A 12211-nucleotide genomic window follows, 5' to 3' on the forward strand; every position below is an offset into this window, starting at 1 on the left:
GGCAGACCAAAAAGTACCCATTTAAATTCTCCATATTTGCTCCCCATCTTACAGATCCCTATTCATGATGCTCTCAGACTTTATATGTCAGTAGCTTTGCAATCAAGTATTTTCCAGAAAAGTCATACAAAAATAGAAATAAAAACACTTTCTTATTATTTCCTTTTCATAGCTCCAGCCAGATTTAATTAAAATAAGCAAAAAATTGTGTTAGTGCCTCCATTATATAAAGAACTAAAAATAGAAACTAAAACTGTAACAGAACAAGATGAACATTTAGCATTATTGCAGTGATCTGAATCTCTTCAAACCATTTGCTCAAAGCCCAGCATTATCTAATATTTCTTGAAAACCCAAATTCATCATTTATACTTTTTGATGAAAAATTAGACACAGCCAACATTATTGCTTTTATTAAAAATGTAAATAAAATTAAAAATCTTAAATCTGAGCATACAATTTCATTTAAAAATGAAGTCTAGTTGACAGTTCTCTATGAGCTGGTATCAGATGTGGCTAAGGAAATGGATGAAGAAAATGAAGAAGAGGAGGGAGAATATTCATTATTTGTTATTGATGCTTCTTTTTCTTCATATTTTGGAGGCGATTCAGAGGAGAGATACAGCATTGGTAAAATATCTGAAGGTGAACTGCTGCCAGAAATTGTATATATGGTTTCATAGTCTCTAATAGCGACTGTTCTTTCATCATCTGCAAGTTGTAATCTATAAAACACGAAATTGCATATTAGTATAATTCACTTTTCTACAGGGAGCAAAATTCCACTTATATAAGCATACATGCATACACACACTCCGTAATACACCCCTAAGCAAAGAACTTGCATAAGCATTAGGATTTCATACTATGGGCTCCATTATGACTCATGTAAAAATTACATTATTCAGAGAGGAAGGGCAAACAAGCTCCCTTCTAACCTCTCACATCACCAACGACAGGATGGCTTATGGTATTAGCTGCTTCTGGCAGGGCTATCTCACAGCCTCATTAATTCTTCTTCCGATCCTTTGCTCCTAACATAGCCTCCTTTTTGTAGTCTACAACATCCATGCTTTCCTCCTTTCTTACAAAATACTGTTTCTAGTCCTAGAACTGCATCACTAAAATCACAATCCTTCGTACTTTGACATCTTAAATGAAAGGTAACTTGAATTTTTCATTAAACTTTACAGCAATCCATGAGAGGCATAAGGAGTAGCATTCCTGCTCAGAACTGGAGAAACAGAAGCAACTAGACACCAACGGACTGCTCAAGCTCACAGTGACAGTCAGGGACAGAAGCTGGGTATTCACTGCCTTCCTCTAACCATCATAACTGGATCCTGATCAACTGCACTGGTGCTTCTTTGGTAGCCYGATCATTTCACCCTGGAGCCAGGTAACAGCTAGACCTCAGTGCCTAAGAGACCTCAGCATATCACCTCAGCTGCTTCCCAAGAAAAGGAAGAAATCTTCTTTCCTCATGACTTGCTCCTAGAGCTGATTCATACCTTTCTGTGTACATCTATGCCCCCACAAATGCTGCCGGAGGAGCAGGAATGCAGCACAGTCACCTCATCTTTAGTGCGTATGTTTAAGGGAGAAAGAACAGAGTCCAGTCAGGGAATCTCAAGAGAACATGCTACAGGACACAGTTCTGAAGCATTATGTAAGAGATTGTAGGAAAAAGGGAACCACTCCTGGGATCAGGCCATGACCCAGCCTCCTGCAAGCTTCAACACAGCCTTCCCTACAGCACTTGCTGACAGTACATGGGGCAATAGATGGAAGAGGCAAATCTCAGTTGCCCTGTAACCACCCAGCTGTGAAACCAGCACTCCTCTCCAGAGACTGGGATCTTCAACCATGGCACTAGGTTAAGAGGAATGAGGCCACTGCTTCTCCTCCAAGGCAGAAGTAGATAGGAGGAAAGAACCAGTTTGCCACAGTCATGAGGCCTTAACTGCTACTAAGTGTTGAGCCGTGGCAGAGTGTGCCTGAGGGGGACACCCAGGGACCCTGGAGAGCAGGAAAGGGTGATAACTGGAGCACCCCAGCCACAGACCACCAAAGCAGGAGCTCCAGGGTCTCCACATCCAAGGTTGAAGTGTTTTGTCCCCACTAGAAATGTGTAAACCACTAGAAATTGCCCCATCATGCTGGGCTGCAAACTACCTCCTTGGGTACATATGCTCATGATCCAGAGAAGTCCAGACAGGTATGACTGAGTTAATGGGGTCATTCATGAGATTTTGAGCATCGACAGAGGATATTCCTGCATTGAGGCAATTGATCCAGCTGCAGGGAGTTATGTAGGGAAAGAGGTGAGGGGAGGAGGTATGGGCACCAGCAGGGAGAAGCTCACAGGAAGTCTGAGGGTCATAAGAGTAGCTTTTTTGCCTCTTGTCTTCCCCACCACCCCCCTTCTTTTGCTTTTCCTTTTTCAGGGCAGGATGTACTGCATGCTTTTTTTTTTCCCCCCTCTCTCTCCTGCTAGCTCTAAGTGTCCTTATATTGCAATAATATATGAGCTATGTTTTACAGCTCAGAGCTGACATATTACACTCAATCTGAAAACAGGCAAAGGCTTTTGTACTTGACAAAATGAAGTATTTTTTCATACAGCAATTCGTGCCTCATCACAGGAGTCACTAGCTTCTGGAAAGTGTTTTTGCTTAATCAGCCCCATCACTCTCACATTCCCATCTGCCCTCATCACCCTGAATTAGCATACGTAGAGAACACCGAGTAGAACCAACAGATTCCCATCGGCTTTCTACAAACAAAATACTCACTGAAACAATTTAAGTGGAAAAATGGTGGACATGAAGTATGTATGTAGTTAGGGTTTAATCAGCACAAGACATCAACCTCAAGCAGAACCTCAGTCAGTAGGAAACAAGCATTCAGTGTCTCCCTTCCCTAGATGTTAGGTGTGTGATCTTTTTCTTTCCTGTTTGGGAGCCATCCCAAACACACTAGGAAAATCTCTCCACTGGTAGCCAGAAAGTGTCTTTTTTTTGCGGGGGGGGGGGGGGGGGTCCCCCTCCCAAATCACAGAGGGGATGATGACTCTCCGAGTTCCTGTGATACAGGCAATACTTGAATCTGCAACTTGCACCACCTGGGCTTGGTGGTGGCAGCATCTAGCTTGTCACCTATACTCAATGTATAGAAGAGTGGCTGCAGTGAGGTTGCATAGTGCAGGGGGGCAAGGTATATCTTGATATGCAATGGCATTGCAATACCCCTTCTCAAGCACCATGGGGCCTCCTGCTCTTCACAGTGTAATGGCATTATTTATCACAACACAGCCCCAGCAGGAACAGGGCAGGCCAGCAAGGACCTTTCCCTAAGGCAGTGAGGCACAGGTCCCAGCAAGAACAGGACATGCTAGAATGGCCTGGGCATAAGGGTCATGCTCAAGCATCCACTGGTTGGGTTGTGCAGAGGCTTCCTAATATCCAGCAGTGTGGGCATCATGCTACTGGGGCACTGCTGTCAGGGGCACCTTCTTTTGGTCAGTCCATGGAAGTAATCTAATCTGTGTAGATAAGGCCACTGATTTAAGGCTTTCCTTTCACTTCAGAAGTTCTTCTCAGTTATAATCTAGTAAGAATTTAACCTCCCTGGGGGCAATTTGGTTTTGATTCCCCTTTTGCACAGTATATTTTAATGTCAGTTATAGTAAAGTATCTGAGAAGTCCAGTGATGCATAAGATAACTCTCTCTAGTAGGCACTACAAAGTTAATTCAGTGATTATTTAATAACATTGTTTTAGATACCTTGAGAAAACATCTTGGATTTCCAGAGATGAACAAGAAAAGTCTTACCTATCACTGAAGATGGTGTGGTATGGTGGAGGGTTTTCACTTGCAGGCAAACCACTTGACATAAGACAGCGAGTCACAGTTGGTGACAGAGGGTCAGCAAAATAAGGAGGTGGTGGAGGTGGGAATACCATTACAGCATCACCTGGCAGGGGGAGAAAAAAGCCCCCACCCACTAATTACTATCCTTGGGAAAAAAAAAAGTCAGCACCACTGTTTATTCTAACTGTATCCTAGAAGAAAGTTTCCTGTCTTCGGTATTACAGTACCTGTACTTACCTACCTTTAAGCACAACAATTCCACGTATAGAACTGTTATATTCTGGGCTACGGAAGTACACAGGAAGTGCATTCAGAAACAAAATTATCCCAAAATACAGATGTATCATATTCATAAATGGAAGATTTCATCTAGAAAACACAACTATGGGGCGGGGAGTGTTCCATCTAGCTACAAGATGCTTGTCTCTTCACTGTTGGCTGTCTTCAGAAGCTGGATGTGCAAACCACATCATTTCTGTTAGCTTACTTTAAGGATATGCAAGTATTTAGCTTTCCTCACATATCTAAAATAGGACTTTCATAAAATGTTGTCCGCATCTATTCCAGTGTTATAACAAAAAAATCAAATTCACTAATTTTTCTGAAACTGACATCAAACCTTCACCTTTTCTGCAAATCATCAAGTTACAGGTCTGTACATTGGTTTGACAGGCAGAAAAGGCAAGAATTGTGCATAATGGACTTCAGTTCAAGTCAGTCAGATGACAACTGAGCAATGCTATGAGCGACTCATTACTCTTTCTGAGAGCTAGAAAGCTATCAGAGAAGTCCATACACAGAATGTGTTCATGGGGTATTCAGTGCAGTGTGATATGCAGGGGAGCACTTCCTGCTAACATAATGCGTTCATTCAAGTATTATGCAATTAACAGCAGCATCTTGCAGTTACATTTGACTGTTGGAAGATGTGGCCATTATTCAGGGAAATTTGGTATACTGTATAGGAATTGGATTCTCCTGTTGAAGGGGTCAACAGAACTCAGTAAGTCTTGAATATAGTCACAGAAGTCATTAGACCTGTGATTTACACTGTCAATTACACTCTCTGGAAAAGGAAGTAGGATTGGACTCATTTGTGCTAGACTACATGGTTTCGTTTGCACAGACATTCACATGTTTCTTTTAATGCCAAAGGAGCAGTTTTATCCTTGAGAAAAAGAGAACCAAAGTGACCTTTTGGGAAAACATGCAAGATTGTCTGGTTTGACATGCCAGAATTGAGACATGTAGAGCCAATATGAGTAAAATTCACTGGAGGTAAATTGTTAGTGGGGAAAAAAAATTCAAAGTTCATCCATTATTCACCCACCTACTGTAACTTGAAAAGATTCTGGACTCTGAGGATGTTCTTCATTTTCACAAGATTCTTCGCTGAGATTTAAGTTTTGTTTCTTTTTAACATGAGCTATCACAAAGAAACATAACCCAGTGAGCACAATCAAAGGGCCCATGATTTGCAGAGACAGGAATCCACAGCCCTGCAGGTCCACCTCAGCGCTGCTGGTGTGGTTGTGCTGTGCACCCTGCCAGCCGGGGCTGCAGCCAGGAACCCAAATGCCCAGGATGCTAATTAGCATTCCACTCGTTAAGAACAGGAATCCAAAGATGAGAAACTGGGCAAACTGACAGCTCCCTCGACAAAAAACAAGGCTGTATACCTGCTCATTTTGCAATTGTCTCTGTCTTATATAGAGCCTGGCCCTTGATCGTGCCAATAAAACACAAACTAGTCCAGTTACAGCCAGCAGAGGCCCAGCAGCCTTAAGGACCCCACTGCAGTCACTGAAGGTTCCAGATGGGCATGACTGTAGGATAAAGACTGAAAGCAGAAATCCAGCACAGAGCAGGACAGCTCCAAAAACAAAAAGGAAAAAAATAAGTTTTCCATGATGTTCATTATTTCCTTCACCTCCTGGTACAGGAACAGCCCCTGGATACATTACAAGAGAATCTCAAGTAGATGAGGTTTTTTTCCCCCTGATAGCATTCAGTGACAGAAAACTACAGTAGATCTGCGAACACAAAAAACACAAGTCAAAAGGAGAAAATAGTGGGACTAACTACTTTATAATATTCACTCTTGTAAATAGACTACACAGTCTATTAGAATTAGAATTGGATCTTCTTTGTATATTTTCTGTTTTGCAATATCTGCATTATGGAATAAAGAGCCTAATTAAGTTTGCTGTCATTGCATACAGATGAAGGGACAACATTTGATTTACAGTTAGACTGAAAAACAACTAATATCCCCACAATTACTGTTGGGCAGCTAAATTGTTTCTTTAGATATACAGTCTTACGGTCAAACAGACAGTATTTTCAAAGGCTGGATCTTTGCAACAAGGAGAAACTAGCCTTCCTCTTGAAAAAAAGGAAGCTAGGAGAAGGTACTATAGTGAATTTCCAGAAAGTGACAGCTCTCACTGAAGGAGGATTGCAAAATAATACATGGCTGAGAGAAAGACCCTTAATCCAAATGAGTATTGATGACTACTGGACTCTAACCAAAGAAGTCTTCCAATACGTACCTTTTCAAAGCATATAAATCTTGCTTCTCCTTCACCAGGCAAGACACTTTTCAGCTTCTCTCCCTAAATAGATTCCTGTCCTATTAACTGCAAGAGAAAGGACACAGAAGATTTTTGGTCCTGTTCTGAAAAGATAAAAAAAGAAAGAGCCATGCTAAATAAAGACTGCATACTTCGAGTCTCACTGTTTTTGTAATCAGAGCTGGTAAGCATATTGCTACCACACTTCCTTTGACTTTCGCTGCTCCCAGATCCTTTGTATGGGCTCCAAGAAAACTTTTAAAAAGTAATATAGCAAAGGTGGCTCCCAGAAGGCTTCTAAGCCTATAAGCCCAGGAGAGTCTAGATTCAGAAGCAAGACAAAAGAAAACAGAAACTAGTGCTGAGGCCAAAACAGTTGTGTGTGCAGGGTAACATGCATGAGAAGTCTGCTGGATGTGGACAAACAAGGGCAGGGAAAGCCTGACTGAAAGTTAGAGGAGAGTGCTCTAGCAGAGAGGGCTCTAGCAAAGTTATTTCTGCTGCTGCCCATGAGGAAGTTTGTACTTATCTGATACTCTGGCTTACAGGGATTGGGTGCTTACCTGTACCCCATACTGCAGTGGCTAGCAACCAAGGAGATCTCTCTCCAAGAAGCTACCATCTACAAAAAGCTAACCAGAAACCCAGAAGAATTCCAGGCTATGGAAAATAGCACATCTGGCTGGACCATGAGAAAGCTGCCTCCTGTCCAGAGTAGAAGGGAAAGTAGTTAAGATTGCTTGTATTTAAAAGCCAGCCCATATTGCAGGATTTAAACATGCCTGCCTTCCCCTCACCAGCATCTTTCAGGACAGACTTCTTTGTCTATGACTTAGATATGGAGACTGGAGAAGTGTGTCAGAGATGGAAGTAGGCATTTGGCTTAACTGCTGCTGCTTATTAGTTAACCTTCAGCCTTTCCTTTACTGGCTTCTACTGCCCTACTCCTAACTCAGACAATTGGAAGCTGAAAGTCAAGTCAGACTAGTCACACACACCTCAACAACAATTATTCCACAAGAAAAACAAAGTATTCTGTGATTTCTGGAAGTAAACTCCTGAACATGTGTCAGCTGCAACAAGCTCCATGTTATCCCCAGTAACTGCAATACCCCACAGGGATGTAAACAAAACAAAAACCCCACTATGCTTTAGTCACTCAAATACATAAATATCTGTATGCAACACAAGGCAATCCATCAAGTCACTCCTTTACACAGTCACCTTTAAGAGCAGGGCCCCATTTAAAGAAATGCATAGACAGACACACAAATGTTGAAACCATCAGATGTTTTACTGCTAAGCATCAAATTGGACCTCTAACAGCACGAGAGAAAGCAGAGAGCAGCATGCAGGTAAAACACACAGTAAACATAAGACTGGAAGGGCAAGGAAACAGGCTGCTCCACACAACAAGAAAGCTGTTTTGAGGCCACCGCTGGAAAGCACAAAGTATCTCAGCCACCCATCTCAGATAGCAAAGGGACCTGCCTTAATGCAGCCCATTATTCTGATCAGTTAATTTGTTAACAGACTAAAGTCTGTTAAGTATTTCTTCACTATTCTGAGTGCAATCATTAAGACTGGTTTGAGAAACTGATAGCTGAAGCTTCACTTTGGAGAAAAGAAAAAAGCACTAGAGAGGACAGCCTGTCAAGAAAGAAAAATTAAAAAGAAATTTTGATAAATTTTAATCTGAAGACCTTTAGCTAAGTTTACTGTTAATACTGCATATTTTTGAGCTCAATTGAAGACTATTCCTGAACACAGAAAATGGATTATGTTGGTCACTCCTCCTTCCTTGATTCTACTGGTCTTTCCCAAGTTATCAGAAGCAATTTTATTAACTATACTGCATACACTCTCTGATGTCCAGGAAGTTATCACCATTTTCATAACTGATCTAATGTGGTTCCAAGCCAYTGACCTACCAACATAGGCACAGAAATGAGTAAAGGGCCTCTGAAAAACAAAAATCTCATTTTCAGGCATTGCTGTCTCAAGATATTTTTCTGTTGAGGCACATTAACCATTATAACAGCAATACACTATAATTAGAGAGAAGTCTGAATCCTTTTCTTTGCAATTCCCTCCAGGAAAGAAAACATGGAAATAAGTACAAGTTAATTAGGACAAAAGGAAACAATGTGAAGTGAAAAAATACTCAATGTTTTAGCCCTTAAAAAAAAAATGTTTTCATTGCTCCAACACAGCGCCTGCTTCTCTTCCACTAATCTTCTTGTTATGAGATTAAGTTAAAACACACATTAGAAATGAAGCATGTGCATATTTTCTTAATTCTTTCATGCCACAAAAGAAGGAACATTGAGAACAGTCTGTTGTGGCTTTGAAGATGAAAGGCACAGATTTTATGCTGCAAAGTCTAAAGGAGGACTAATTTCATTTACGCTACCACCAAATTTTAATAGTAAACCCAAGGAAAGATTAAGCTTTATTTCTTGAGTTTCAAGAAAAAGTACTTTAAGAAAGATGTAGGCCCTATATTGACTATATGTTTGAAATGCTTCCATTAGATCRGATGTCTCCACATGCACAAATAAGAGAATATTCCCTCCATATTTACATATAGCCTGAGAGCAGGCATGGAAATACCAGGTCAGAAACTGCAAGAACAAAGTTCAGCAGAGTGGAGGCAGTTAAGTGTGAGGGATAAGGAACTGGAAACACAGCTTGTAGAGGAAGTCTGGTTATGAGCTTAACCTGCATGATACAGTGCTTTATGCTTTTGTAATTCTGGCCCATGCCAGGTAGACAGAACAGGAAATAACACCCCAGTTTGTTACTTTTGTGCATAACACTTAATACAACTCTCACATTATGGACAACTCCAAGAATTTAAAAATATTTTTAATTATGCAATTGGGACTTTTTGTTTTCTAGTTTGAGCCTTCAGAGCTCATATTTTCCAAGATTTCCACTGCAACCAGCACGGCTATACATTTGCTCTCCCTTACCCATATGAAATTTGAGATTCTCATGCAGTCATATGAATTCAGGAACTGAGGATTAAAAGAAAAAAAAAGTATTGGAAGAAGTAAAACACTTCTGTCCCTGTTTTATGTTTCCCAGACCAGGCCCCATTCCTGAACGCAAAAAGTACCCAGCTCATTGCTAACAGAAGAATCAGGTCTAATCTGTGTAGTCATATTAGAGAAGAAAAAAAAACTCCCCCCACACACACCCTGCACACAGTCTGTTTTAGTCCACAATGGCAATCTCATCAGAAGCCACAAGCCATTTTTTCCCCATAGTTTTCTATTAAAATGTCATTTCCCCCCGCCCCCCCAATATTTCTGATTTTTTAACTGCTACTGGGAAGTTGCTACTGCCGCCATTCTGCGATTGTTTAATTTTGAACTTGGAGAAAAAAAAAAAGAATACTGATAGGACAAGCTACCTAGAGGGAGAAGTCCTCTTAACTTCATTCAGTGTAGCTGCCTTGTCAAAACTCTAATGGCTCTCCACTTCCTCCTTTCACTCCCTATTATATCTAATTTCCTCCTCCACTCACACCTCTGTACCCATTCCATTTTCTGTTCTTTATCATATCACACTTTCCCCTGGATCACACTCTTGACACTCAGCAGGAGCTTCTTTCCACAAGCACAGCTGGTCAAATTAAAACAAATTGGAGTTTGCCATCTCCTTCAACACACACCTCCCTTCCTCCAAGATGTTTTTAATCACTTAATGAAAGACTAGGGGGAAATGCCAGCTAGCTTGACAGGATGCACTTCCAATTTTCTACTTTTAAATACCAGGAAGTTTCAAATAAAATTATTAAGAATAGAAGCACTGAGAAGTTTTGGGGTGCCAAATATATTCAATTTATCATCTTGTATAGTCAGTCTCTAATTAGTGCCTGACGTTTATCTCATCGCATGCACTATACAACTCTGATATCCCAGGGGGAAGATTTTCAAGATCTAGAAGCTTTGCAGAAAGATTCCTAAGGAGCCAGCAGATGTCACAAAGAAAACTGCTTGAATGGGTTGACAAAATGACTATATTGGCTCAGCATAAGATGGTAACACTACACTGTTATAAATAACAGTTGCAGGTGGGACAGGAATGAATGCCTGGAAAAGCACAGAAAAGCAGCTGCAGTGGAAGTTCCAGAAAGTAGGATGGATCCTGCCAGTCTCCAGACAAATGCGCATCAGGGATCCTTCTCACCACAAACTGGCTAAGCATCAGGGACTCTGACCTGTGCCAGGCATGCAACTACGCTCCTTGAAGGAGCTGCCATCTACTATCCCTGCAGGCCACAAGAGAAAATAGCTAGAATAAAGGCTGGTCCACAAGTGTTCCTCACTCCCTTCTCTGGTGGGGAAGAGGGTCCTGACCCTGATGCCCGTGTTGGACACGAGGACCTACACAAAGGAGTTTGTAAAGTACAGCCTAGTAACTGACTGGTTAGGTGCCATGCAGACAGCCAGGGCAGGACCCAGATTCAGCAATGAGCTCCCAGGGGTTGTGGGTGGGTGGGATCTTCTACATGACATGCTGGCAGCATGCAAGCGAGCAGAACATCTCATTTCATGGAGTACCTGTGAGGAGACTGGGGAGAAGGTAGATGGAGGTGAGGTGCGTGCACATGGTTAAAGCCAAAGCTGACTTTTTTCCCCCTTCAAACAGGTAACATCAGACAGAGCAGCTTCTGGCAACTTCTGGGAGGGTCTGTCCCATGAGGCTGAAGTGCATGGAAGTGGCAAAAGGTACAGGCAAGAAGACTTGGAGATCTTTCAAAGGACATGACTGTGACCATCAGGAGGACATAGGACTAGACATTCCTCAAGTTTTTTTTTCCATTCCAAGTTTTTTTGCAGCTGGCCTAGGGTGCTAAACCACAGCCAATTCACGGACAAGTAGTTAAGCGCTACCTCATTTGGGAGAGGCGCAGTACCACGGAGGACCCATTTTCATGCTCCAGCACACGAGGCATGCTCGCTCCCAAGCCGCTGCAATGACTGCAAAAGAGCAGGTCTCACGCGGCGAGCCGCGCAACGAGCAACGCGGCGRGGGAGCCCGTCCACCGCCCCCCCGGGGAGGCACGAGCCTGCACGGGGGACAGCGCGCCCCCCCCGGCAGCGCCCCAGCCATCGCCCCCAGCAGCGGCTGGGAGCCGCACCAGCAGGCCCCTCCGCTGCGGACAAAGGAGGGACGCGCAAGCGTCGCGGCGGCGAGGAGGGGCAGGGAGGGAGGCTTGCCCAGGCCTCCCGGGAGCGGGAAGAGGCTTTTCTTACTCCAGGGCAGTTACGTCCTAGATAAGCGATACACACTGGCGCAGCCGCGGTCTCCTCTTTCCAGCCACTATTTGGGGAGGATTAAAAACACCGTAAGGGCAGCAAGAGAGCAGACTGCAGCTACCGAGCCCGCGGCGGCTGCTGGGGGCACGGCGCCAGAGAAAAGGCGGGATAACCTCATTTTCCCCGGCCTCCTCACCGAGGTCACCGGCGGACGAGCCCTTCCCCAGCGCGCACCTAGCTCCCGACAGCAGCGGTGCTGCCCGGAGATGCCCCAGTCTCGCCCCGCCCCCGCGACCGCCCGGCTCCGGCGAGCGAGGCGGCCTGGCCCGGGCGGGGGGGCTGGGGCCGGCCCCTAGCCCGCTGCCGCTCCGGAGCAAGTGCGGGGCGAGGAGGCAGCAAGGGCGGGCAGGGGGCGCCAGCCCTCCCCGGCGGCGGTGCCCCAACCCCCGTCCCCGCGGTGGGCCGGGCGCCCCTTACCTGCCCGAGGCGCGGAGC

The 12211-nt window shown here is 43.8% G+C and overlaps 1 protein-coding gene across 1 annotated transcript; it reads right to left on the reverse strand.

Moving 5' to 3' along the window:
- Window positions 1-486: 486 nt before the first annotated feature.
- TMEM171 (transmembrane protein 171) lies at window positions 487-5859 on the reverse strand. The gene is made up of 3 exons (XM_026057408.1): window positions 5204-5859; window positions 3835-3976; window positions 487-725 (listed from the first exon to the last, which is right to left on the reverse strand). The coding sequence occupies exons 1-3, from the start codon at window positions 5832-5834 to the stop codon at window positions 494-496; spliced, it is 1005 nt and encodes a 334-aa protein (XP_025913193.1). The 5' UTR covers window positions 5835-5859; the 3' UTR covers window positions 487-493.
- Window positions 5860-12211: the final 6352 nt, after the last annotated feature.

This window comes from Apteryx rowi, unplaced genomic scaffold (genome assembly GCF_003343035.1).
Source record: "Apteryx rowi isolate R43461 unplaced genomic scaffold, aptRow1 scaffold_139, whole genome shotgun sequence".
NCBI lineage: Eukaryota > Metazoa > Chordata > Aves > Apterygiformes > Apterygidae > Apteryx > Apteryx rowi.

Excerpts from the sequence above, each read along its gene's own strand:
- TMEM171 (XM_026057408.1), bottom strand. The coding sequence starts at position 5,834 with ATGTATCCAGGGGCTGTTCCTGTACCAGGAGGTGAAGGAAATAATGAA. Across the intron at positions 3,977-5,203 it reads ATCTTTTCAAGTTACAGTAG|GTGATGCTGTAATGGTATTC; the intron begins GTGGGTGAATAA and ends TCCCCCTGCCAG. Across the intron at positions 726-3,834 it reads CACACCATCTTCAGTGATAG|ATTACAACTTGCAGATGATG; the intron begins GTAAGACTTTTC and ends CGTGTTTTATAG.